The 25,566-nt window shown below is 37.4% G+C and overlaps 1 protein-coding gene across 2 annotated transcripts in view; it reads right to left on the bottom strand.

The window, feature by feature from the left end:
- Positions 1–492: 492 nt before the first annotated feature.
- LCLAT1 (lysocardiolipin acyltransferase 1) overlaps positions 493–25,566 on the bottom strand; it is a 175,532-nt gene continuing 150,458 nt past the window's right edge. For both annotated transcript variants that reach the window (XM_063078755.1, XM_063078756.1), the window contains one exon: positions 493–4,625. In XM_063078755.1, coding sequence (XP_062934825.1) covers positions 4,123–4,625 — 503 coding nt within the window. In that variant the 3' untranslated portion in view covers positions 493–4,122. The remainder of the gene's footprint in view (positions 4,626–25,566) is intronic.

Raw genomic sequence — 25,566 nt, 5'->3', positions numbered from 1 at the left:
TGTGTGTGTGTGTGTGTGTGTGTGTGTCCACTAAGTACATTTTAATACTTGTGTCAGGTTTTGGTCCAAGATTTGCTGTCATAGCTATAGACTCCCTGACAGTGAGGTGAGGGAGGACGGCTTGGAGTTCCATTTATGTTTAAGAGCTGGCGGTGCTCGTATTTACGTAAGATCTCACACTTGTGGAATGACCAAATTGTCTTCAACAGCAGAGCTGAGCTGCAAGCTGGAGAAGAACCAAGTTCTGATGACATTTGCTAAGCCCTGAATTCAACTGTGGCCCCTGGACTTTTTCAGTTATGGGGGCGGTGCATTTTTTTTTTTTTGCTTAGGCCATTTGTTTTTAAAACATCTGTCAAAGAAAGACATAACTAGCCAGCTCTTCCTTAATCCTACATATTGTAAGGATGTGACAATGTGGAAAAACAAAATAGCACTGGAACCTGTAGTTTTCCATCCTGTAAAAGCAGCAACGGAACACACGTGTAACAATTTAATTCACTTCACTTTATTCTGGGATGTATATTACAGATAACACAACTCACAAACATATCAGTGGATATTGAAAGCTAAGGCCATTCTGTGAGTTATTTTTAAAACTTAGGTGTTTTGCACATAATGATCTTTTAAAAAATGAATTACCAAAACCAAGATTCTCTTCCAAAATAAAAATGTAAGATAAGTACAAGACAATTTTAGGGCCATATCTAATCTGAAGCTCACCGTGTGGCAAAGCCATTTTCGTTTTCTACCTAACAGCCCGAAGGCAGCCACTACCCCAGCATCAAGCTCTCTTCTCCACACCTTATAACAGAGTAGTGTTTACCAACCACAGTAACCAGTGCTCAGAGACCATTTCTCTCCCAGTGACTAGCAAAAACAGGCTTTACCTAAGAAACACATTGCAGAATTCTTGGAACAAGAAAAAGAAAGGGACCTGTAACTAAGGCACTGAAAGCACATTATTTGTATAAAGAAATGTAAACAATTTAATACCAACAGCCTCCCTTCATTAGAGTCTTCATTGTAAAAGTACACAGGGGCACCGTGGTCAGGGCCAGAGTTTGAAGTCTGGTGAAATGGGAATGTCTTTCTTTCTGTGGAATTCAGTCTTGGAAACCAACATATAATTTTTGACATGGTGCTGTTGAAGTAACTAATTTAAAAGTGACTCAAGTGGAAACTAATATGCATTTTAACAGCATAACTAATAAGGATTTTACTGGGAGTCAGATTATGGGCTCTAACATTTATATTCATATTTTTAGTCTTTTACTATGCTCTTCCAAAGAATTACATGTTACCTAATCAGTGCCCCTGCTTGTAGGTTCATATTTTAGGCACAGGAGTACATGTCATAAATGAACCACACTCACTTTATTTAAAACCTTTCAGAATGATACACTTAACAGCTGGACATACAGCACTGCACCCATTTCAGAGTCTTCTGAATTTACCTTCAAATGACTGAACAGGCATTACGCAGAAACTGTGTCTAGCCATAGCAAGACAAGCTGCTTTGGGTGCAGAGTTCTGAAGTGGGAAGGTGTGGAAGGGATAATTCCTGAGGACAATCACAACTATTAATTTTTACTTGACATTTTAATATCAATTTTAAATAGTTTAAAGTTCCAAATCATTAACTGTACAATTCCTTTTTTTTTTTTTTAAATAAAAGAAGAAAAAGGCTTTAACACAGACAAATGTGAAGGGAACCACAAATAATTACAATTTTTTAAAAAAGCCATATTACAAAAATACACAAAACCAGACATTTCTTCTTGGAGTTATTTCTAATTCTTAAAGCAAGTACAAAGTCTATATCCCCAGTTTTAGCACTTTATAACTATGAATTTTGGGTAGGTAAAATAAAGTTTGTATTTTACTTTAAACATGTTTTCTATGATCAAAAGAAAAAATTTTTAAAAGAAAAAAAAGATTTTCCCTTTTTTCACAGGTTTCGGAGTTGAAGAGGACATGCAATTCACAGGAAGTGATGCTTTGAACAATGAGCCATGTAAGTTTGCAGGGGTAGAAAGCACAGCTTTTCTCTCTTACCCGACAAATGCAATCCTAATTGTTAAACTATTTCTGTGGTGTTTCCAAATATAACCAAAGGAAGTCTTAGAGAAACTTAAATTGGAAAATTTTTTTATTAAGGAAAGAAAAAAAAGTTTAAAAAAAAAACAAACAAAAAAAACACCACCTTGAAAACCACGGTGTTAAACAGCTGGGTTTGGAGCAGATGCGCCGAATAACAAATTAGTAGCTTCCAGCAGGATTAAAAACATGCTTTGAGGGAACAATTAAATATGCTGGTGTGTTTCAGAAGAGGCACTAGTTCATACTCTTCCCATCAACATTTTGTGTCAACAGTGTTCTGCCTCAACCAGTGTTTTCTCAAAGAATCTGCTTGGTGAGCTCAGCTCACGATGTGTTTACCTTTCATGGCAATGCACGATTCAATTATTGGGTAAAAGTCACTGTTAAGCAAAAATGAGATGTCATTAAAGAGAAGGCATTCATGCCCAAAGAGTACATAATGTAATAAGTAGCTTTTGAGGCTGGTTTAATGCAGGAGTAAAACCCACAGATTTGCTAACAGCCAAAGACTTTTAATTGCCTCATATTTTCTGCAGCTCTGACCAGCATCCCTATGACTGGCAAAAAAAAGGAGGGCCAGCGCCCACAGCATGGAAATGATGCCACGCTGCTTTGTCTCAGAAGAAGATCAGAGCCATTGGTTTACTAAATTTTCCATGAGAGGAATATTTAGGTGAATAATTAGTCAAAAGTGGGTTTAAATATTATTATTAAAAGAGGAAGCCTGTGGGACTAAAGAGAAAGAGAGATTCCTTGCCATTATTAAAAAAGATTCATTTTTGTGTTATTTTGATTTTAAGAGTAAAATGTGTCAAGGCTACAAGGGTTAAAAATTTAAAATAAACCATTACTGCCTTGTCTGCAAGCACGTTTGTGTTCTTTTAACGGCAGAAGTTAGGTACCCATGCACATGTAGAAAACACAATAGCCATCTTTTTTTGGTAGTTTTTTTTTTTTTTTTTTTTTTTTTAGAAGATGACCGGTAAGGGGATCTTAGCCCTTGACTTGGTGTTGTGAGCACCACGCTCTCCCAAGTGAGCTAACCAGACATCCCCATATAAGGATCTGAACCCACGGCCTTGGTGTTATCAGCACCACAATCTCCCAAGTGAGCCACGGGCCGGCCATTGGTAGGTTTTAAAGAAATATTTCTGACTGCAATAACAGAATGTTCCTCTAAATGTTCCTTTAAAAAAGTATGTGATTTAATGTATACCATTTTCATGCAGAAAAAGCTACACCTGCCAACAAGTTGTAAGGAAACCAGCACTAAGCATTCAAGATTGAGTATAAGTGAGCAACTTAAACTGTACTAATTCCTATCTTTTAAAATTCAAACTAAGGTTTCAAAGTGGAGAGCCTGTGGTTGCTCTCTGAGACACATCCAGGTTTTATCTTCCACAAGAGAAAAGGGCACAGGTGGTCTTCTGCTGTCTTGGTCTGCACAAGATTTTATGAATGATGAAGGGCTTCCTCTCAAAATGTTTGATCAGTTTAAGGACAAGTGAGTTCCAGTTTCTGATTTCAAGGAAGGATGACATGAGTTTGATTGGCATGGTAGGGAGCCTGGGCCTCACCTGCTCGGGCACCTGGAGGAAGGACCTTGATGAGGAGACCTGGGCAGTCAAGGGTTAGCACATGACCTTGGCCAGTGCTCACAAGCTCCAGGTTTCCCTCTGGTCTGGGGAGTCTGTTAAGAAACAGGATTGGGCCTGTAAGAAAAGCCTGAGTGTACCTCATCTCTTAACAGCCTGATGATTGTTTAATAATACTCTGGCCCAAGTTATTTCACAGCGATCGCTCCCTGCTACATACACAGTATTGAAATTACATTCAGAGATTTTAAAAAAAATGTGTAGCAATATTTTTCCCCACAAAATTAAGTGCAAAATATCTTTAACAAATAATGATGAGAGTAGAAATATTTGACAAAGTCATGCGAAAATGCATCTCAGTTTACAAAGGTTTAGAACATTTCTAAAATATCCCCTAGGTTTTTACATTGTGAACCTTATCATCTTACTCATTTTTCTTTGAATTTAAATGTGGCTGTTTGTGTAAAAAACGGTAACATGCAACTTCGATGATTTCCAGTCCACCAAATATTCTCTCTTGCAGCACAAAGATTACAATGGTGATTATAAAATACCACTGAACAAGACTATACAAATATATGAGCAGGCACATTGCAGGGCTGAACAGGGTCCAATACAGTATAGAGAGCAATTTGACCACAAGGACCCTGACCTCAGACTTACAAGGTGGAATGACACTCTGTCCAGTAAAGTAAAAATTCTTCTCCCCTTGATAGAAGGAACGCAGCCTCTCTTCCTTCTCTTCCCATCGCTTGTGGCACCACAGTTGAAGGTCCTCCTTGGATGTGGGGAGGGTGTCTATTGGATATCGGTGGACATGAAAATGAATTTCCTTGGGAAAGTTTCCGTAAAGGAGGTGCTTCTCTGTTTGAGGAATGTTGTGAGGATATGCCACAGTGATGTCATGGACAGCATCAAGGTTCTTTCCTAGGTTTTGAAAGATAAAAATATAGACTGAGCAATGATCAATTTTGTGAGTAAAGCTGATTCACACTGCGAGGCAGAACCAAAAACATTAAAAAATCAGGACAGAGTGAACCACGATGAACAAACAAGGGATATAAATACTGGTGTTCCTGGGCACTTGGGTCAATATTTACCAGTCATTTTTAGTTTTTTTTTTTTTTTTTCTTTCCTGCTTGCTAATTACCACAAAGACCTGAAGAAAGAAATTATCTTTGTTCGGAGAAAACAGTAACCTGCCATTCTACAACTAAATGGGCAAGCACATTGAGTCGGATTAGAGGTGGGAATTAAAGAGTAAAGGACTAGCTTTTACACCAACAGGATTCACTACTTTGATACCTCCTATAAATATACCCATTTCTTCAAATAAAAACACAAACTTTCTCACCTTTAACCCAATATTACCATGATACCTACTGGAAAGAAAAATTTAGAATCAGACTTAAGTGAGAAACACATGAAAACTTGCATATTATTTTTATTTTTAAAAACACACCAACTTGAAGTCCAAGTAAGAGGCTGACCATCCATAGCAACTAAACTTGGGAGCTAAGTGTTTTCAGCAGTCATAAGCCAGATGCTGGAGATAGAGAGATGAGTAAAACATGGTCCCTAACCTCACTCCAGATGTTCACAACATAACTGAGGAGCCAGGCAGGTGTGATGTCCTAAAGAGACCATAAGGGAATACAACATGGAAGGGGCTAGGTAAAGGAGGGCAGGAGCTGGCTTGGCCGCTGGAGCCATGGCAGAGCAAACATCCCACAGAGAGCACAGTGGGGATGAGGGCCTTAAAATAGTGGCTGGAGGCATATGGTACAGGCCCTCATGTTGTCATACCTTAGAATGTGAACTCGTTTCTGTAGGTGGTAGAGAAGCATCTTAATGGTGGAGAACTGCTTAAGGATTTTAAACAGAAGGGAGCTGAATGTTTCATTTTAGCTAGGACTACCCTGGGGGCAGTGACAGGAATGGTTTGGAGAGGACCAGGGGCAAGGGCAGTAGGGAGAGTAACCTGACAGCTATTACAATGCAGCAGGCAAGAAAGGAAGAGGCGGGAGGGGCCAAAGGAAGAGACATGTCCATAAACATTCCAAGGAAGAACTGACAGGAGGAGAGCAAGGAAGAGTGAATCCAGGTTTGTTTCTGGCTCAGGGTATTGAGATGGTGGAGCCTTTGAGGTTAGAAACATAGGTGGTGTTTTAGATCTGTCCATGGGGATCACTTAATTGAACCCACACGAGGCCCAGTGAAGTTTAGTATTCTGCACAAAGGCACACGGTGTGTTGATGAAGTCTCTGAATGTTGCTTTCTTCCATACTATGTTATCGTCAGTGAGAGACTTTTGGTGAGGACTTTGATTCTTTATAGAACTACAGTAGACCTTGGAATAACAGGTTAGCCAATATCCACTCATAACTTTTCCCACATCTTAAATAGTTAAGTAACCTTAAGTAGTTAAGTACTTAAGCAGCTGGCCCTGTGGAACCCATGCATATGAAAAGTCAGCCCTCTGTTTACTTGGTTCTGCATAAGTGCAGTTCAAACTGATGCAGTTCAAACTGTGTAGTTCAAAGGTCACCTGTATATGAAACAGACAAAACTAATCCCTAGTGGCAGAGATCAGAACAATGGTTGCCTACGGGGGTAGGGACTGACTGGAAGGAAGCATGAAGAAATTTTCTGGGTGACAGAAGTATTCTAGATTAAGGTGTGGATTACATGCTTCTTACATCTGTCAGAATCATCAAATCACACATTTAAGATGTGTGCATTTAAATTTTGCCTCGACAGTACTTAAATTTTAAATTTTACCTTGGCAGTAATAATTATAAAGATATGAAGCAACTCCTCCACCATATCCCACCATGTTACTCTTTCCACTGAACCTATTAGGTTATGCTCACTTTTTAAAAATGATTCTTCAAATCTTCTGTAAATGTCTGTCAGTCTCCATTACTCTGTGATTTACTTTAGGGTAAGGACCAGGTTTCAATATGGTTTGATAACCGTCTTATAAAATAATCAGCACTTAATAACAGCTATGCTATGTTATAAAAAATGGGAATGCCTACTTCAACAAGGCTTAGATTCAAAACTGGAGGGACAGCCCTTTAGGAATGCTATGTGTTGTTTATATGGGGGTAGAGGATGTGCAAAGGAAAGGCCCAAGGAAGAAAGCTCTAGTGGAACTGCATGCAAACAAAGACTAGGCCAGACCTCCTCAGCTCCAAACGAGAGAAGGGTCCCAGTGCTTGGAAGCCACAGGAAAAAGCTTTGTAACAAAGCTGCCAATAGGTCATATATTCACCATTTGAGAAAAGGCTGGTTGACTACTTGGCTGGTACGCTATAGTGGGAAATTACATACCAAAAGGTGGGTGGCTCGATCACACATCCAAAAAGACCTGCTCTTTCACTGATACACTGAGTATGATACATCCTCTAAGATGGTAATAGCTGTCTTATCTGTTAACTCACCTGCATTAAAACTCAAGCAGTCTTTTGTCTATTTAGCATTAGTCACTACTATCCTACTTCACAATAGATAAAGCTTTTCCTTGACTGTATACACCAGCTTGACATTTTAGTGCACCCTCTTCCTGCAGACCTCAGAGCCCATTCATCTCTGCCCACCAACCACACCATAATCCTTGTTCTAGTTTCCTTACCTCAACTCCATGCATATTTTCTGTCACAATGGAGAAAATAAGATGACTTCACCTCCTGTCACTTGCCATACCAACTGGCTTGATTCAGAATTATGTTCACATTTCATTTACCTTCAGAACTCCTCTGCAATCAACATTTCTGCTTCCACGCTTTGCCCAAACCTTTTTCCTCAATCAAGATTACTCCCTTCGTCAACATCACTGTTACAGCCTTTCCCCACGTGGCTCCTTCTGTTCTTCTACTCAGTCACTCTACAGCACTCTCACACTGAATCTTAAAATTTCATGAATAGCTTATTCATGTCTCAGTCTTTCTCTTTCAGGTGGTTAATGCTAATTGATCAACTACAAAGACCAAGTATTATTACAAATGTATCAAAATGGTAAGAAAGTTTTTTTACTAGTATTAGTAAGAAACTAAACTACCCCTTGCTCTCTTCTTTCCTCTTGACAACCTTTAGGGTAAGGGTGTGTGTGCATGTGTGTCCCGTGTGTGGGGGGGTATAATGTTCAGTACATAGGCAGCAAGTTTTGAGACAATGATGGTACCACTGACAGAAATTTTCCTATAGATTCATGGCAGGTCAAGCATGAAGGGATATGGAAACTGACTGCCTGGGTTCAAGTCCCGGCTCTGCCTCTTACTGAGTGAGTTACTTAATCTCTCTGTGTCTTACACGGTTCCTCGATCTAAATATTACCTCATGAAGTTATTGTGAGGATTAAATGAAATAACATATGTAAAACCACATAAAATAGTATCTGATACACAGTAAGTGTTCAATAAATGTTAGCTGTTTGTTACTACTGGATCATAATGTTAACATGTTAGGCTCTAACCTTTCTTTCTAACTTTGGCTCCTACAGTCTGCTGATGCCAGCACAGTGTCTGGGGGTGAAGAACTGCAGTCAAATACCCTATCGATCCCACTGTCCATAGCACTGTTCACCTGGGCCCTGAAGATGCCAATCAGGGACCTCTTGATTTAATCTGTCTACTCAAGACAAAAGTTCAAACTATTGTTTCACAAACTGCCCCCCCCCATTCCCTCTGCCTCAAATATATAGCCTCTTTCCCTGAAATACTTTATCTCAACTTCCTTCAATGTCCAGCTCAAATGGCAGGGATTCTAAGAAGCACCTTCTTCATGTACCAAGGCCCAGAGTGGTCTTATGCTCTGTGATCGTGTAAAACACATGCACTGATGTGCTCTTCTGGACACTAACCTGCCATCCTGTACTGTCACAGAAGCTCAAGTCTCTTAAGGGCAAGAACCATGTCTTTGCCTTTCTAGAACCTTTGTACCTAGCACAATGCCCTGCACTAAAGAGGCTTCAGAAATGCATATTTGGCTAATATTTTTATGGTCAAGTATCTTCTCATCTAAACATATGGGAGTTAATTATAATGCCTTCTACACTGGGATGTTATAACAATTTAGTGAGCTAACGTACAGTGAGCTCTTTGAACAGTGCTTGAGTAAGTTCTTAAGTGTTAGAATCTACTACAACAGTCTCAGGGTGGAAGGGGTTCATCTCACAAAAGGGCAATATCCCAACACTTTCTTATACACTGTTTGTTTGACTTCAGAACTTTGAAATGATATAATTTGATGTAATCAAAATACTATCTAGTTATATATTATAAATAAGTACAGAGCAACACGGTAATGTTAGAATCTGAAAAAGACAAAGTGAAGAAGGGAGCTGGGGGTGGGGAGAAGAGACAGCGTTTGCCTCCGTACTCATTTATTTCCTGAGCTGCCCTGGCAGCTTAAGCTTTCCTTAAGCATCACAGAGACTCAGAATGTGTTAACTCCAAAGCAAGAGAGGAGGAAATGGAGAAGGGCTTTTACAGTTGGAGGTACAGTTAGTTTCCTGCCTTAATTTTTAAACTTTATATTAGGTAAATAAAGGTCTTCAGACAACATAGAGCCACATGTAACTCTGTACTGCTAAGCTGAAGAGCCAAATTTATGCAGGAAGAAGAGCTTGCTTCTCACATCACCATATCAAGACCTCTTGGCCTGAAATTTTTTTCCCCGTATGCCATAATGAAATATATGTAGAACACACAAAAATATAATTTTAGATTTTATATTAACATTTGCCCTTAAAAAATTAGAATACGTCTACTTTCTATTAGCTAGATCTAAATCCATAAATCTAACTACATATATTGGGATGTTTTAGATAAAGTAGCTTGTCACCTACGATGCACTTGTCTTAAAAGAAAATGCTAAGGCCGCTGATTTTTTGTATATTGTTTTTCAGATTTAAAAAAAAAAATTACCCAAGAGGATAAAAGCTGGCAATCATTCACTGTGCCACTTTGACACTGACATGTAATAGTACATGGCTAATTATAAAGCATGACAAATTGGCACTAGTCAGTACACTTTGAAGAACAGTCTTGAATAGACTGATTCAGATATATTAGGACTAAAAGTACCAATAAGACACTTTTCAGCTTCAGAATAAAAGGGCATACATGAACCACTTAAAACCAACTGGTAGTAATGCTCAAACAGTACCATATTCTTTGTTAGAGAAAATACTACTGTTTCTTACTAGAAACATTATTCATTTTCCTTCTGCATAAGTTGAATATTCATGGAACAAAAGGTGGAGTTAGATAGCTCCCAGTCCTGCCTCTTATCAGCTCTATGACCTTGGAACGTTCACTATAGGCCTTGTCTGTAAATGGAGATAACAGACCCTAACCTCATAGGTGAAGATAAATCGGGATAAGGACTGTAAAGTGCCTGGCACATAGTATATGCTCGGATTCTTCTTGTTGTTGTATTGTCGCTGTTATTCCTCTAGGTGGGAGGATCACCTTTCACACTTGAAGTGAGTTTAGGTGTAGGCTACTCTTTACCTTCCTTCTTTCTCTAGATTTCCTCGTCCTTTGGGAGGGATACCATGTCTGTCGCAGGGTATGCTGTGGTTTATTCTCCATAGTGTAGAGCTAATCATGGCAATCCCATTCCCCTTACCAGGGACTGATTCAGGAACAGGTTCACAACTCAGTTCAGGATAATGAGATAAGAAGGGGGTGTTCTGGGGCTTCAGGAGAAAGCTGCCTTGCTCTCAAGTACAGAATGAAGCTGACACCACTGAGGACAGGAATGGAGAAATGGGAGGGTACCTGGGACCTTGCTGAGATGACTGGGTGCCAAAATCTAACATTCACACATACCCTACTTCTCAACTTCTAGCTGTGTGTGCGCCACTACATTTCCTGACCTTTCAATCTGGTTCCAGTCAGGTCTTTTGCTATAAACAAACTATTCTACCTGATACAGTGATGTATCAACCGGCAGGAGTTAAACTTCAACTACAACTTAAAACAAAATTCTGGCATTTCTATTCTTGAGGAGGCTTTCTATTTCCTTGGAGTGGTTGGTTCACCTTTTACTGTTACCCCAGCAGCACACAAATCTTTGATCTGTACATATGTGAACCCTAAGGGAAAGATTTCTTCAATATCCAGTGATTTATACTTTATTTCAAAGTCCATTTTGGCTCACATGAGGACAAGTCCTTTTTAGTGTAACTCAATGCCATTCATCCTGAACAGCCAGTGCTGAGAAACAGACCTTCTCAAGTGAAGAGTCAGGGCTTGTGATGAATTCAGATATTTCGACATGTGGCCTTCAGGATTATTTGGAAAAACTGTGAAACTACTAGAAGAAAACATAGGGGAAATGCTACACGAAATGGGAGTGGGCTGCACTGTTCTGACTGAGACTACAAAGGTACTGGCAACTAAAGCAAAAATACACAAATGGGAACTAAAAAGCTTCTGCACAGCAAGGGACACTATCAACAAAGTGAAAAGAGAACCTATAGAATGGGAGAAAGTGTTTGCCAACTACACATCAGACAAGGGGCTAACAACCAGAATATATAAGGAACTCAAACAACTCAACAGCAAAAGACCAAATAACCCAATTAAAAAATGAGCAAGGACCAGAACAGACATTTCTCAAAAGAAGACATACGAATGGCCAACAAGTACATACAAAAATGCTCAAAATCACTAATCACCAGGGAAATGCAATAAAACCACAATGAGATATCATCTCACCCCAGTTAGAATGGCTATTATCAACAAGACAGAAAATAGCAAATGCTGGTGAGGATGCAGAGGAAAGGGAACCATCTTACATTGTTGGTGGGAATGTAAATTGGTACAGCCACTGTGGAAAACAGTATGGAGGTTCCTCAGAGAACCTAAAATAGACTACTATATGACCTGGCTATCCCACTATTGGGTATATACCCAAAGGAAATGAAATAAGTGTATCAAAAAGACACCTGCACTCCTGTGTTCATCCCAACACTATTTCACAATAGTCAAGAGATGGAATCAATCTAAATGTCCACCAACAGATGAATGAATAGGGCCGAGCCGTGGCGCACTCGGGAGAGTGCAGCGCTGGGAGCGCAGCGACGCTCCCGCCGCGGGTTCGGATCCTATATAGGAATGGCCGGTGCACTCACTGGCTGAGTGCCGGTCATGGAAAAGACAAAAAAAAAAACAACAAAAAAACAGATGAATGAATAAAAAAACTGTGGTATATATACACAACGGAATACTATTCAGGTATTAAAAAAAATGAAATACTGTCAATTGCAGCAACATGGATGGAACTGGAGACCATCGTGTTAAGTGAAGTAAGCCAGGCACAGAAAGACAACTACCGCGTGATCTCACTTATACATGGAATCTAAAAAAAAGTGGTTCTCATAGAAATAGAGTAGGATAATGGTTACCACAAGCAAAGAGGGGCGAGGAGTAGAGGGAAGGAGAAGTGGTAGACTAAGGGGTACAGAACTGTGCCATCTACCCTAAGTGAATCATTGTGCAGTCTATGCACATATTGAAACATATTGTACCTCACAAAATGTACAAGTAAATGTTAAAAAAGTGGAAGGCTGTTTTCTCTGTGGTTCACATTTAGAATTTTTATAGAAGTAATTTTATATTAGCATTTTCACCATTATCACCTTTTCATATGATAGCTTATTTCTCTGAATTAACTTAAAAATCCTTTTTCTTTATTACAAAAGGTAATATAAGTTACCATAATTAAATGAAGAAAATGTAGGTAAGCCTACAGATGAAAAAAATTGATAATAATACCACTAATTTCATTTTGGTATATATTTCATTTCTTTTTGCTTTCAAGGTATACGTGATACATATATACACAAAACACACATGCAGATGGAGACAGATATATTGTTATAGACGAATTGTCCCCTAAATTCCTATGTTGGAGTCCTAACCCCCAATGTGACTATATTTGGAGTTACAGCCTTTAAAGAGGTTAAATGAGGTCAGGAGGGTGAGGATCTAATCCAACAGGACTGGTGTCTCTGTTAGAAGAGAGAGACATGGGGGATTTTTGTGTATACAGAAAAAGCCATGTGAGGACACAGTGAGAAGGTGGCCATCTGCAAGCCATGGAGAGAGGCATCAGGAGAAACCAACCCTCCAACACCTTGATCTTGGTCTTCTCGCCTCCCGAACTTTGAGGAAATAAATTTCTGTTGCTTAAGCCACTTGGTCTGTTATTTTGTTATGGCAGTTCTAGCAGACAAACGCAGATGAATAAACACACACACGCACACGCCTTGAAAAACATCTATAGATGGGACCATATTATAAACACTGTTTTATTTTCATGCATCTTTCCATTAGTGCCATTAAAATTTTCTCAAACTTCATTTTATGGATGCAATATTTGATTATATAGGTATAAAAAATTTTTAAAAATAAAGTCCTTTTTTTAGATATGTAAGTTGTTTCCATGTAACATTTAAATGGATTTTTTTTAACTAATGATATTTTTGTAACTAATGATAATGAGTTTCTAGGATAAATTCCAATAAGTCAAATTGCTGGATCAAAGATAATGAATACCTTCATAGGTTTTTGCTCCACATGGGAAACTGACCCCAGGAAAAATCAATTTGCAAAGCTCCTTCCTTATCACAGTTTATTAATCTTCTATACACTGGGCTGCAAATATTTTTACAAATCCATTATCTATCTATTGCCTTTATTATGGCATCTTTTCCAGTCTCTCTCTGTGTGTATCTACTCAAGAAAATTTCCCTTACTGTTGCAACTTTTGGATTCCTAGTCTTGTCTCCCCTGACCCTAGACTGTATGTATATTTTAGATGTCTCTGAAAGATGAAAAACATTATTTTATCTTTTTAACTTTATAATCCAGCTTTACTTTTTAAAAGAAATAGACATTAGTTTTTCTAGTATCCTTTATTAAATAATTAAATAATTCCTCTTTTTTCCATTGTATTGAAACCATTGTATTGAAATACTGTATATATTAAATTCTTACATATATAGGTATCTAGTCTCCCTTCTCCCGCCTTCTCCACTGATCTGTCTTTATTCCTCCATCAAGACCACACTGATTTCCTTAGTGACTTAATGCTAAAGCAAGTCTGCATTTGTGTTCTTTTTCATACTATACTTGGCTCCTCCTGGGCAACTATTTTGCAATATAAACATAACAGCATTTAATTCAATTCCAAAATAAATACTGCATAGTCTCCCCCCAAACACCTATCCAGAAATTTCATTTGCATTTTATTTACATTATAATTTTAGAATAATTTACATTTTTATATTGTGTCCTCATCCAAGAAAAAGGTAAGTTTTTTCTTTTCATTTACTCAAATCTTATTTTTCTGTCTTCTAGTAGGATTTCAGTTTTTTTTCACACAGTTTCTATGGCTTTAAAGTTTATTCCCAAACAATTTCATAATTTTTGTCATTATTGTGAATGAGATATGTGTTCCTATTTCTGTTTTTAGGCAACCGCTGCTAGAATAGAGATCTACTGTTGTATATTTATCTTATATAAAGCCGACCTAAATTTTCTTAAGTTGATTTTTTACTAGATTCTTTCCGATTTTAGAGATTTCTTAGCAGCAGCAAAAACACAGTTGTATGTTCAGTTTTCCAGTTTTTATGGTAGGGTTTTTTTTATTACTTTCATTGGCATTTACTTAATAATAAAAAGGATAGTTTTGAATTTAACCAAAATGTAGGTTTTAGTGCTTTAGCATTTGAGATATTTAGTGTAGCACAAGAGATGCTTACTGTTGAGTTTTGGTAAAATAGAATTATATTTAAGTACTTTACTTTTATTTTTCCTAGTTTTTATTAGGAATGGCTTGACTTTATCAAGTATCTTTTCAGCATCTATGAATAGCATCAGTTTGTTTTTTGTTTTTTTGAATAAAATATTAGTTTAACACCCATATGAACAAATGATGTCTTAGTAAATATTAAAAGAAAAAAAATTAGAAATGCAAAAAGAAACAAAAAAATAATAAAATTATTGAGTAAGCTTCAGTATCTCTTTCATAATTAAACAACTCCACTAGATTAAAAACTAATTGAACAAATAAAAGAATTGGGTAACTACTGATAAATCTGATTTAACACATTTATATAGACCCTTATATCCCTCAGAAATATTTTAGAGGGGGTAGTACCCAGGAACATTTATAAAAATCTGATTATTTACTTGGTGGCAAAAAGATTTAAATACATTTTGTAAAAAACTGAGATTTTACAATCCACATTCTCACATCAAAATTCCATAAAAATAGCATATAATATCCTCCTTTGAAAAATATTTTAGATAACCCTTGGATGAAAGAAGTAATTATAATAAAAATTATGAACTACCTAAAAAGGAATGAGAAAGAATCTATGAACCTATATGCTTCATTACTAAAGAGGAAAAGTGTAAAAAAGAAACTACTCATCTTGGAAATTAAAGGGAAAAAGAAATCCAAAAGAAATAGGAAGAGAAAATTACTAAAGATAAAAAGCAGTAATTAATAAAATAAAACTAAAAAACAGTGAAAGAATAAATAAATCCAAAGTTAGCTATTTAAGGGCTGGCCCATGGCTCACTTGGGAGAGCGTGGTGCTGACAACACCAAGTCAAGGGTTAAGATCCCCTTACTGGTCATCTTTAAAAAAAAAAAGACAAAGTTAGTTATTTAACAAGATGAATAAAATACTTAAACCCTATGAATCTGATTAAGGAAAATAGAGAGCATAAATATTTAAGGTTACAGATAGTAAAGGAAACAAATCATAAATACAGAAGAGTTTAAAGGATTTTGAGAACATGAATATACATGTGTGATAAAACTGCATAGAAGATTTGTATACTGTATATAAACTATAGTAGATTATGCATGTACATATATATTACATGTAATACTAAAGATCTGCTTGATAAAAATCTATGTTCAATTCAAAGATCAAGTCAAATATCATTACATTTAGTCTATTTTCAGTAGAAATGCAAACTGTTATGTTTTACTGTGTAACAGAGACAAAGGACATACACAGGTGGTAATTATAAAGGCAGGCCAACCTAGCTGCTACACTCGCATGACATGTCTTTCCTCAGCTCCAGGGATTTTAGTATGTAAATTACAAAGCAAAAATGGACAGCAGTGAATAAAACAACATAATAAGCTATGAAGGAAAAGAGACAAGAACACCACTTCCAAATTGTTTTCATTCCTAGGATCGATTATGCATAACTGACACTTGTGCATTTATGGATTGTGTTACTGACGACATGGACTTTTTAAAGCTCACTCTTACTAAAATTCATATGCTTTCTTTATTTTCATTATCATTCCTTAAGAGAAAAAGATGCGTGAACATGATATTGAGAGAAGACTTTCAAAATTCAAGTGAAAACAAGAGCAGTAACAAACTCTATTTTATTTTACTTTTGGGCACAACCAATTTGTTTAGATATTGCCAAAACCCCTGGACATGAATTGATAACAAATTAAAAGATTAGAAGTTTCAGCAAATGAATAATTTGCTGGTCTTTGAAGTAAATAAGACCAGAGACAACACATTATTATAGTCTCTATGCTCTGATGTTAGGATTGAAGAGGCTAATGATGCCACTTGGACATCAATATTTACTGAGTACCTACTATGGTCCAGGCATTACTCATTGAACAGGTTATCTATAGAGCACTTACTATGCCAGATACAGATGTAGGCATTTGGGGAACACTGATGAACAAAAGAAAGATCCCTGCCCTTATGGAGCTTATCATGGCACATGTTCACTTTTAAATATAACAACCCACGAGATATTATGCCTCTTTTATGGTTGTAGAAACTGAGCCACAGAAAAGTTAAGTCACTTGCTGAAGATCACCACAGTTAGCAGTCAGTTGTCTGACTCTAAAGCATTTTCACTGTGCTACTCTACTTTCTAAGAACTGCATATTAAGAACAGGAGCTAGAGTCTGACTGACCTGGTTTTGGACTCAGGCACAGAGACTTTGAGCGAGTTACTTAAGCTCCCTGGGCCTCAGGCTCCTCATTTGCAAAATGGGAATAATGCTTTCCATGGAGGGCTACAAAAAGCAAAAGGTATCTGTCAGCTAGTTTGTAAAGGCAAACTAATGTAATTAGTAAGGAAATCAATTCTATACAAATGGAAGCCTTGTTTTTGTTTTGCCAAGTTTCTTTTAATCTTGTATTATGTTCATCTTTTAAGCACATCATGAACAGGTTCTGATTAACAGAGTTTTGCTACAGTTTTATAGAAAGGATAAATGATTGCAGCTTATATAAATTTCTGTTATTCACTCCTGGGCAAAGCTTAATTGATTGGTCTACCAAACCAGAAGCTAGGCCCTGCTACAGCAGAGTGACTAAATTACAATCTTGTAGGGTTTGGATCCCCATACCAGCCAGTTGCCAAAAAAAATAAACAATAAATAAATAAATTACAATCTTGTAAATCTAAAAAATACATGGTAATAACAATATAGTTTAAATCTGTAAAAGTATGCGCCAAAGCAAAGTCTCATGTTACTACTCTCCCTACTATCTTTATTGTGTATGTTTTGCATGTAACAGAGAAAGTTCTTGACAATTTGTTCTTTCCGTAGAGAGGAAAAGTAACCTTGGCTGAGGATGGGGTATTGTTAATGAGGTGGGAGTAAGTTGTTGTCTTCAGGAGTAAAACAACTAGAGAAAGAAGATGAATGTCTCTTGGGCCGGCCCTGTGGCGCACTTGGTTGCGGCGCTGGGAGCGCAGTAGTGCTCCCGCCGCGGGTTCGGATCCTATATAAGGATGGCCGGTGCGCTCACTGGCTGAGCGCGGTGCGGCCGGTCACAAAAAGACAAAAAAAAAAAAAAAAAAAAAAAAGAAGATGAATGTCTCTGGTTGCAAATGAGTCTTGTTCTTTCCTTGGCCCCGGGCTCTGCATTGAGAGTTATACTGCTCTTGAGGCAGCTGCTAAGCTGCCTAAGGCTTGTGCCACACATCCTGGCCAAGGCTTCTCCCCAAATGACCCAAGAATTAAGTTACCTTGTCTCCAACCACTCAGAAATCATTATTCTCACTCAATAAACTTGGCCTCAGCCTGACTGAGGATTAAGGATCTTACTAAAAATTTTCTTGATAAACCAGACCAATCCAGCCACGGCTGTATGCATTTTAAAGTAGAGGCTTATTAATCCAAAAGACCCTCTGGTTGATGGAAGGTGTGTGGAAAGATATCTTGAGAAGGACTATGCCTAATCTGAAGGCTTTGTTTCCCACTTCTCTCCACAACGACCTGCTCATACCATTCTCCCTCAAATGACCAAATTAACTGTTTCACCAGGGAATACATTCATGGCTTTGTACTCTTTAATAGAAGTAGTAATAATTCACTTTTCCTTATCTTTGAACTTTACCTTACCTGACTCAATAAAACAGAAAAGAGATGCTGATAGTGGTAAAAAATATGGATCAATACAGGGAATTTTCAAAACTCTAAGCAGTGAATTCTCAGATGCAGGTTTCCCATATGTCCAGTTCTTCATTTGTGCAAAGGCTGCCACTACTGGGATGAAGGGATAATTTGAGGTGTTACTTCTTTTCTACTGAGAGGATAAAGAATTGGGTTATATGTAAATCAACTGAAGGACAAAAGTCTCAGGTTCCTCCAAGATGGCAAAAGAACAGAAGGCTCTATTCTTAAGAGTATATGGGGTCTCTTTTGAAGTTAAAAAAAGAAAATTAAAAAAAAAAAAGGACTTTATGTAGTTCAGAAAGATATGTTTCAAAGAACAGAATAGACATACTGATACTACCACCATATACCATTTTAACTATTTTCTGGCCAAAATAGTTACATTAGCCTGTTTTTTCTTTTCCTTCCTTTCTTCCCTCCCTATCTTCCTTTCAAAGACAGATGATATTACACCAAATTGGAAACCAACCCAAGTACTCTAAGCCTTTTTAAGTGATCAGAATACCATACAGGTGGCAGTCTACATTTGTAGACTTACAATTCCTGATTTTGAATAGCTGTAGCTTCCTGTATGCTCTTCTAGGCAGAAAACTCATGTTTTTTGTTTGTTTGTTTTTGTTTTTTTACCCTGAGCAGTCTAGAATCAATTGCTGATACAAGGGAGGAAATTACAAAACAATGTTCTTTCTGTGTATCTTATTCCTGTCTTAGGCAAGAAAGGAAAGACTCTTCTACATATTTCCCAATCTTTAACAACTAAAAATTCCCCAGTGTTAACAAACTTCTCAAAGCAAATTCTCCCTAAATCAGCAATGGAAGTGGCGGGGGGGGGGGGGGGGGGGAAGGTATGAACTGTGTAAGAATGAATTTATTTTCTAGTAAACTGTCACAAAGCAGAGGTCAGGGCTGATAATCTAGACCAACTGTTTAATAAATAACTGCTACATTTGAGCAGCAGAAGGGATGGAATCGGTTTGGGGGACTGCTAAGATAAAACAAGTATTAAAAGGCAGATTCTTTCTTTGCAAATATTCATTAGGAGACAGGGAGTTGTGGGGGAAAGGGTTTCCATCTAGTGATCAATTCCTAGGAATTGGCTTATGTCTTAGTCAGTTTGAGTTGCCATAACAAATTGCCATAGACTACGTAACTTAAAGCATTTATTTCTCACAGTTTTTGGGGCTGAGAAGTTCAATATAAAGGTGCCAGCTTATCGGTGTGTGGTTTGCAGATGACTGTCTTCTTGTATTTCATATGACAGAGAGCAGAGAGCAATCATGTCTCATGTCTCTTTTGTAAATGCACTAATCTCATTCGTAAGAGGCTACACTCTCATGAGCTAATGACCTCCAAAGGCTTACCACCTAATACCATCGTATGGGGGATTTAGGCTTCAACATGTGAATCTGGGGGTGGAGGGGGACACAAATATTCAGTCCATAGCAATATAAAACAGTCATTGGAGTAATTACTAAACTTTCTGTTTAAATTCAGTTAGAAACATATGGAGAGTCAACATCTGGATGAATAGCTAATGATCCCGAAATTTAAGCTGGGAGAATAACAATACATTAGGGAGGTAAATAAGTATATGCAGTGGGTTGAATAGTGCCCTCCCAAAATTCATGCCCATTAGGACTTCAGAATGTGACTTATTTGAAAATAGGGCCTTTGCAGAGGAAATTAAGGTAAGAATTGAGATGAGATCACACTGGATTAGGATGGTCCCTAAATACAGTGAGGATGTCCATATAAGAGACAGAAAAGGATACAGAGATTCAGAGAAGATGGCCACATGAAGATGGGTTACGCAGTGACCAGCTGCTAATGAATCCCAGGAGCTACCAGAAGCTGGAAAAGATAAAGGTTTCTCCCCTTGAACCTTGGGAGGAGTTCACGGCCCTGCCAGCACCTTGATTTTGGACTTCTGGCCTCCAAAACTGTGAGCAAGAAATTTTCTATTGTTTTAAGCCACCAAGTTTGTGGTTATTTTTTATGGCAGTCTAGAAAACTAACAGTGTACATTAAGAAATAACGACTGCCAAAAATTGCCTTTTACTTGTAGTCTTGATTTTGGGGAAGAAAATTTCCTCTGTTTTTATTTTAGTTCTGAATAATAAAGTGGAAAATAAAGGGCAAGATTCCGTAACTATCAGAGATAGCTACACACAGAATGGAGACTTTGTATTTTCTCACTCTGTGTGAACAGGTGAATTGCGTGTTCCTGTGGAAAATGTGGAGCTACCATTTTACGGCAGTTACTTACTACAAACTGCAGAGAGTTGTTCCTCAGCTGACGAAAAGGCTCTGGCAGTGGTTCTCACACTCCAGTGGCCTAAGAATCACCAGGGGAACTGAAAATGAAGAGGCCTGGGCTTCATTCCCAGAGATTCTCACTGAGTTTGTCTGGTTGAGATCAAGGAATCTACATTTTAACAAGCACTCCAGGAGACTATATTCTGATATGGAGGTTGGAAGGGCCACACCTGGAGAAATACTGGGTTATGGGGATGGTTCTAAGCAGTGGCAGAAATGGAAGTTGTGTTTAAGAGCTGAATTCTGGAATCGGGTAACACTCTGGGTTGTCTAATTTCACTTCTTGCTAATGTGTGGCCTTAGAAAACATACATAACTTCGAGGAGGATTAGTTGAGATCATCCTTAGTAACTTATCAATGAATGTTGCCTACTAAAATTATTTTAAAATTTATTTAAGGTAAAAACAATTTGATAGAGTGAATTACTCAATTATTACAGTAACTAGCTGCTATAAGTTGTGCTCATATAGTGGAGATTTAATTAGGGTATTGAAAAGAGTTTATTCCTACTTTGCAACATGGGAGGGAGATTGTGCTTTTGGATAACCGTGGGACAGCAGGAGGGCACAAAATGACTGGGACTGGGTAGAAGGCAAAGATAACTCTGTTGACATTGCAATTTTGTGTGAAGAGCCTGGTGGCTTCTAAGTTGAGCAATGAAAATCATTTCTTGCTGCATCTGGCATGCCCAGCTTATAAATGATAAAGCTATGTACTCAGGAGAGATGAAAAAAATGGCCCCTCTGACCTCTAATTCAGCCCAGTTTCTCAGTCAATCCCAATTCTTTATATACGAAGAAAAGAACTGAAAAGAAAAAAGAAAAAATATGTACATGAGTAAAGTACCCCTTTTGTTAGTACTAGAATACCTAGTAAAGTTTCATATTTGTAGAATTTCATCAGTGGGAGAATGGGGGTGGAAGGGGAGGAAATGAAAGTAAGAAAGATGCAGAATAACAAAGGTTTACTGACTAATGCCAGTGGTGAGCTAAAACCAGGTCTGGTGGTCTGAAGCCTGAATGCTAAAGAGAAAGCTAAGTCCCGAGTATTAGAGAAGTAAGTAAGTTTCATATCATACACCTTTCCAACACCAGTATTCACTTAGTTATAGTTATTAAGGGGATATTTTATGTTCTAGTGTTTATTAGTATATAAAGACAGAAGATTAATGTATGATCAAACCCAGTGGTTCTCAACCTTTTTCCTATTCCTAGCAGCTCACTAGGGCAAAAGTGCTCAACTGGGGATAAGGGAGAAAGGTATGTTTGAAAAATTAACCCAAGTTATTAGGTGCAATATTCCTGGTCTTCTCAATTCCACATATCTAAAAAAATACTAGTGCCATATGTCTGCACTATATTAATACGATAGTGTGTGTTACCAGACACATGGTACTAGAGATCCTAATCATTGCATTAAGGCAAGGGGGTAAAAAAAAAGAGGCATATAGATTGAAAAGGAAAAGGAAAACTGTTTTTATTTGGAAACAACAGGATACACTATAGAAAATCTTTAGGGATCTACAAAAAAGCTACTAGAATTAATAAGTGAACTTTACCAAGATTGCAGGATACGAGTTCAGTATAAAAATCAATTTATTTCTATATACTAACAATGAATAACTGAACACTGAAATTTTAAATAACATCATTTAAATAACATCACCAAAGTTATGAAACACCTGGTGATAAATTTAACAAAATATGTGCAAGACTGCAAACTACAAAAGATTTCTGAAAGAAACTGAAGACCTAAATAAATAGAGATATACCATGTTCACAGATTGAAAAACTCAACATTGTTAAGATAGCATTTTTCTTCTAAATTGATTTACACATTTGAAGCAATCCTAATCAAAACTTCTAGTCTGCTTTTTTGTATAAATTAACAAACTGATTCTAAATTTTAAATAAATATGCAAAGGACTAGAATAATAAAACAATTATGAAAAAGAAGAACAAAGTTGGAGGCCTGACATTAGCTGATTTCAGGACTCACTTTAAAGGTTCAGTAATCAAGATAATGTGGTACTGGAGGAAATCTAGACATGTAGATCAATCCAACAGCACATAGTCCAGAAAGAGACCCACACTTATAAGGCAATATCATTTGCAACAATGTTGCCTCAGTGGAGGAAAAAATGGTCTTTTCAAACAAATAGTGCTGAAGCAACTAGATATCTACATGATGCAAAAGCAAACAAATTTTGATGCTAACCTAACACCATATAAAAAAGTTAACTTGAAACGGATCATAAACCTAAATGTAAAAGCTACAACTGTAAAATTTCTAGAAGAACACAGAAAGTCTTTGTGACCTGGGCTAGGCAACAATTTCTTAGAAAGGACACTGAGGTCACAAATAATAATGAAAAAAATGGAGAGACTGTACTTCATCAAAATTAAACACTGACTCTTCATAAGAAAATATCAAGGAAATCAAAAGGCAAGAAAATACTTGCAAACCTTATATATTAGACATGACTTTTATATAAAATATATAAAGAACTCTTACTACTCAATAATAAGACAATTCAATTTTTAAAGTCAGGTAAAAGACTGGAATTACCATGTCACCATAGAAAGGCAAATAAGAGCAGGAAAAGATGCTTAAATTAACACCTGTAGTTATTAGGACAATACAAACTAAAACCACAGTAAAATACTAGTACACATTTAGTAGAATGGCTAGTATTAAAAGGGCTGACAATATCGGGTTTTGGTAAGGATGAGCAAACTGGAACTCTCAAACACTGCTAATGGGAATGAGAGTTTAGCAGTGGACCAGCAATCACACTCCTTAGGTATATGACCCCCCCCCCCCAAAAAAAACCCCACACATATGCCTCCACAAACTCTTGTGTGCAAATGTTAGTAATTTTATACATAATATCCTAAGGCTGGAAACAACCCTATGTCTCAGTCCATGAATGGGTAAACGAATTCTGGTGTATTCCATACAATGGAATATCACTCAGCAATAAAAAGGAACAAACTACTGATACATGCAGCAATACTGATAAAACTTAAAAAGAGTTATGGTAAGTGAAAGAAGCCAGACACAGAAGACTAAATACTATATAATTCAATTTATATAAAAATCTAGAAAAGGCAAAACTACTGTGACAGAAAGCAGATCAGTAGTTTCCAGGGACCAGGGTTCAGGGGAAGGGCTTGACTACAGAGGGGCATATGAGAGAACTTCTGGGGGTGAGAGAAACGTTCTATATTTTGACTGTGGTGGCAGTTATGTGATTCCACACATTTGAAACACATCTAATTGTACACTTAAAATAAGTACATTTTACAGGAAGTAAATTCTACTTCTAAAAGCTGTTATTTTTTAAAGCTTCTCAAATATTTGCCCTCAAAACAATTTTTTGTTTGTTTTTTGGCGGCTGGTTGGTAAGGTGATCTGAACCTATGACCTTGGTGTTATTGGCACCACACTCTAACCTGTGACCTAACCAAGTGAGCTAACTGGCCACTTTCAAAAACATTTAAAGTGATACAATATCACAAATTTGTAATATGTGCTATAGTCTAAAGAGAGCTTTATGAAAAGCTGCTTGGATTCTCATCAAACCAAAACGTTAGAAAACAAGGTATTTAAAGTTTCAAACAAATCCCAAATCCATTCACATGTACTATTTTTAATGATTTTTTTGGGGGGGGGGGGCTGTTAGCATTTTATTAGAAATAGAACACTTTCCTGTTCATTTTAATAAACATCAACACATCCGCAAGCTTTGCGTTGTTTTGCATCATTTTCCCTTTCTTGGTTAATGCATGCATGATATGATTCCCTAATTAAGGGATTACTCTAAGTGCAACCTGACATTTAAAAATTTCAACCACCCTAATTTCTTTCAGGGTCACGAATAATAACTACTATGTTTTCTTGCTACTATCTGAAAAGGGAAAAGGTTGAATCAACATACTTCTGAAGCAGTTACAGATAATCCAATTACAATTGACAAAGAATAAAAGTAACAAGGAAAGTGTCTTGAGATCAATATTTTAGAAGCAGATAGCTCTAATTTATTAGATTTACACAATGGTAGCAGGGCTTCAGGTTTATCAAACAAAGCAAACACACACTTGCATCCTTCAATGCTTCCTATAAAACTCAGAGCCAATTTACAATGACACTGTGGCATCTAATCGTTTAGTAGTTCAGATTTAGAGGATATATTTTTGCTTTTAATACTGTGATACAGAAGCTCATAACATGTTTGGGAACTGGTTTAACATACTCAATGCCATCTTCTGCTGCCAAATACTCCTCCCTCCACTGCCACCCAAAATACAACAATCACCCCTTCACATACCACAGGAATTTGACAGCAACGTTCCCTATCAGCCATGCACAGGGTGTGAACGGCCTGTGTCAGAATCACCTCTGTACAGTGGCAGCAGATGAGGCCAGCCTGGGCAGAACTGTGAGAAGGCTCAGTAGTGACCACTACTCTCCCTCTGTCTAGTGCCCGCTCCCCATCTCCAAAGCATGGAAGGGTCTCATTTCAGTCCTTTACACAAGCTCATCAACTGGCTGATTATACTCTGATGTCAATAGATTTGAAAGTCTTAACCGTTGAATCAGTCTTAAGACATAACCAGAAAGTAATCTGGTTTAGTCATCTTCATGTATTTTTTTCAACATATAACTTAACCAGATAAATTCTTTACCACAGATCCATAAAGCAAAAACGCAAACTGAATTTGAATGCCCAGTTCCTAAGGTTTTATTTCCTTTCACTTCACAATTGCTGAAGGCTTTCAGGTTTGCTGCATCCCCTTCATCCGATTCTGGCCAACTTGTTTGACCCTTTAACACAAGTACACATTTTGGTAGAAATACTTTGTCCTTAGAACTGCTCAGCAATCATACTTATTTCTTTAGTCCATTCTGTCCCATTTGCCTAGTTTTGAATATTTCATGCCTTTGCTTTTCTCTCAGATCTCCAATACTTCCTCACCATCCCTCATTCTCATCCTATTTCTCTGAGAAAGTTAATCATAAGAAGCTTTCACAAGCTCTTATCACCCTACCTACCCTCTAATACCA

The sequence above is a fragment of the Cynocephalus volans genome, chromosome 14, assembly GCF_027409185.1.
Source record: "Cynocephalus volans isolate mCynVol1 chromosome 14, mCynVol1.pri, whole genome shotgun sequence".
In the NCBI taxonomy this organism is placed as follows: Eukaryota; Metazoa; Chordata; class Mammalia; order Dermoptera; family Cynocephalidae; genus Cynocephalus; species Cynocephalus volans.
The sequence above is the reverse complement of the archived record's forward strand: the minus strand, read 5'-3'. Positions and strand labels throughout refer to the sequence as shown.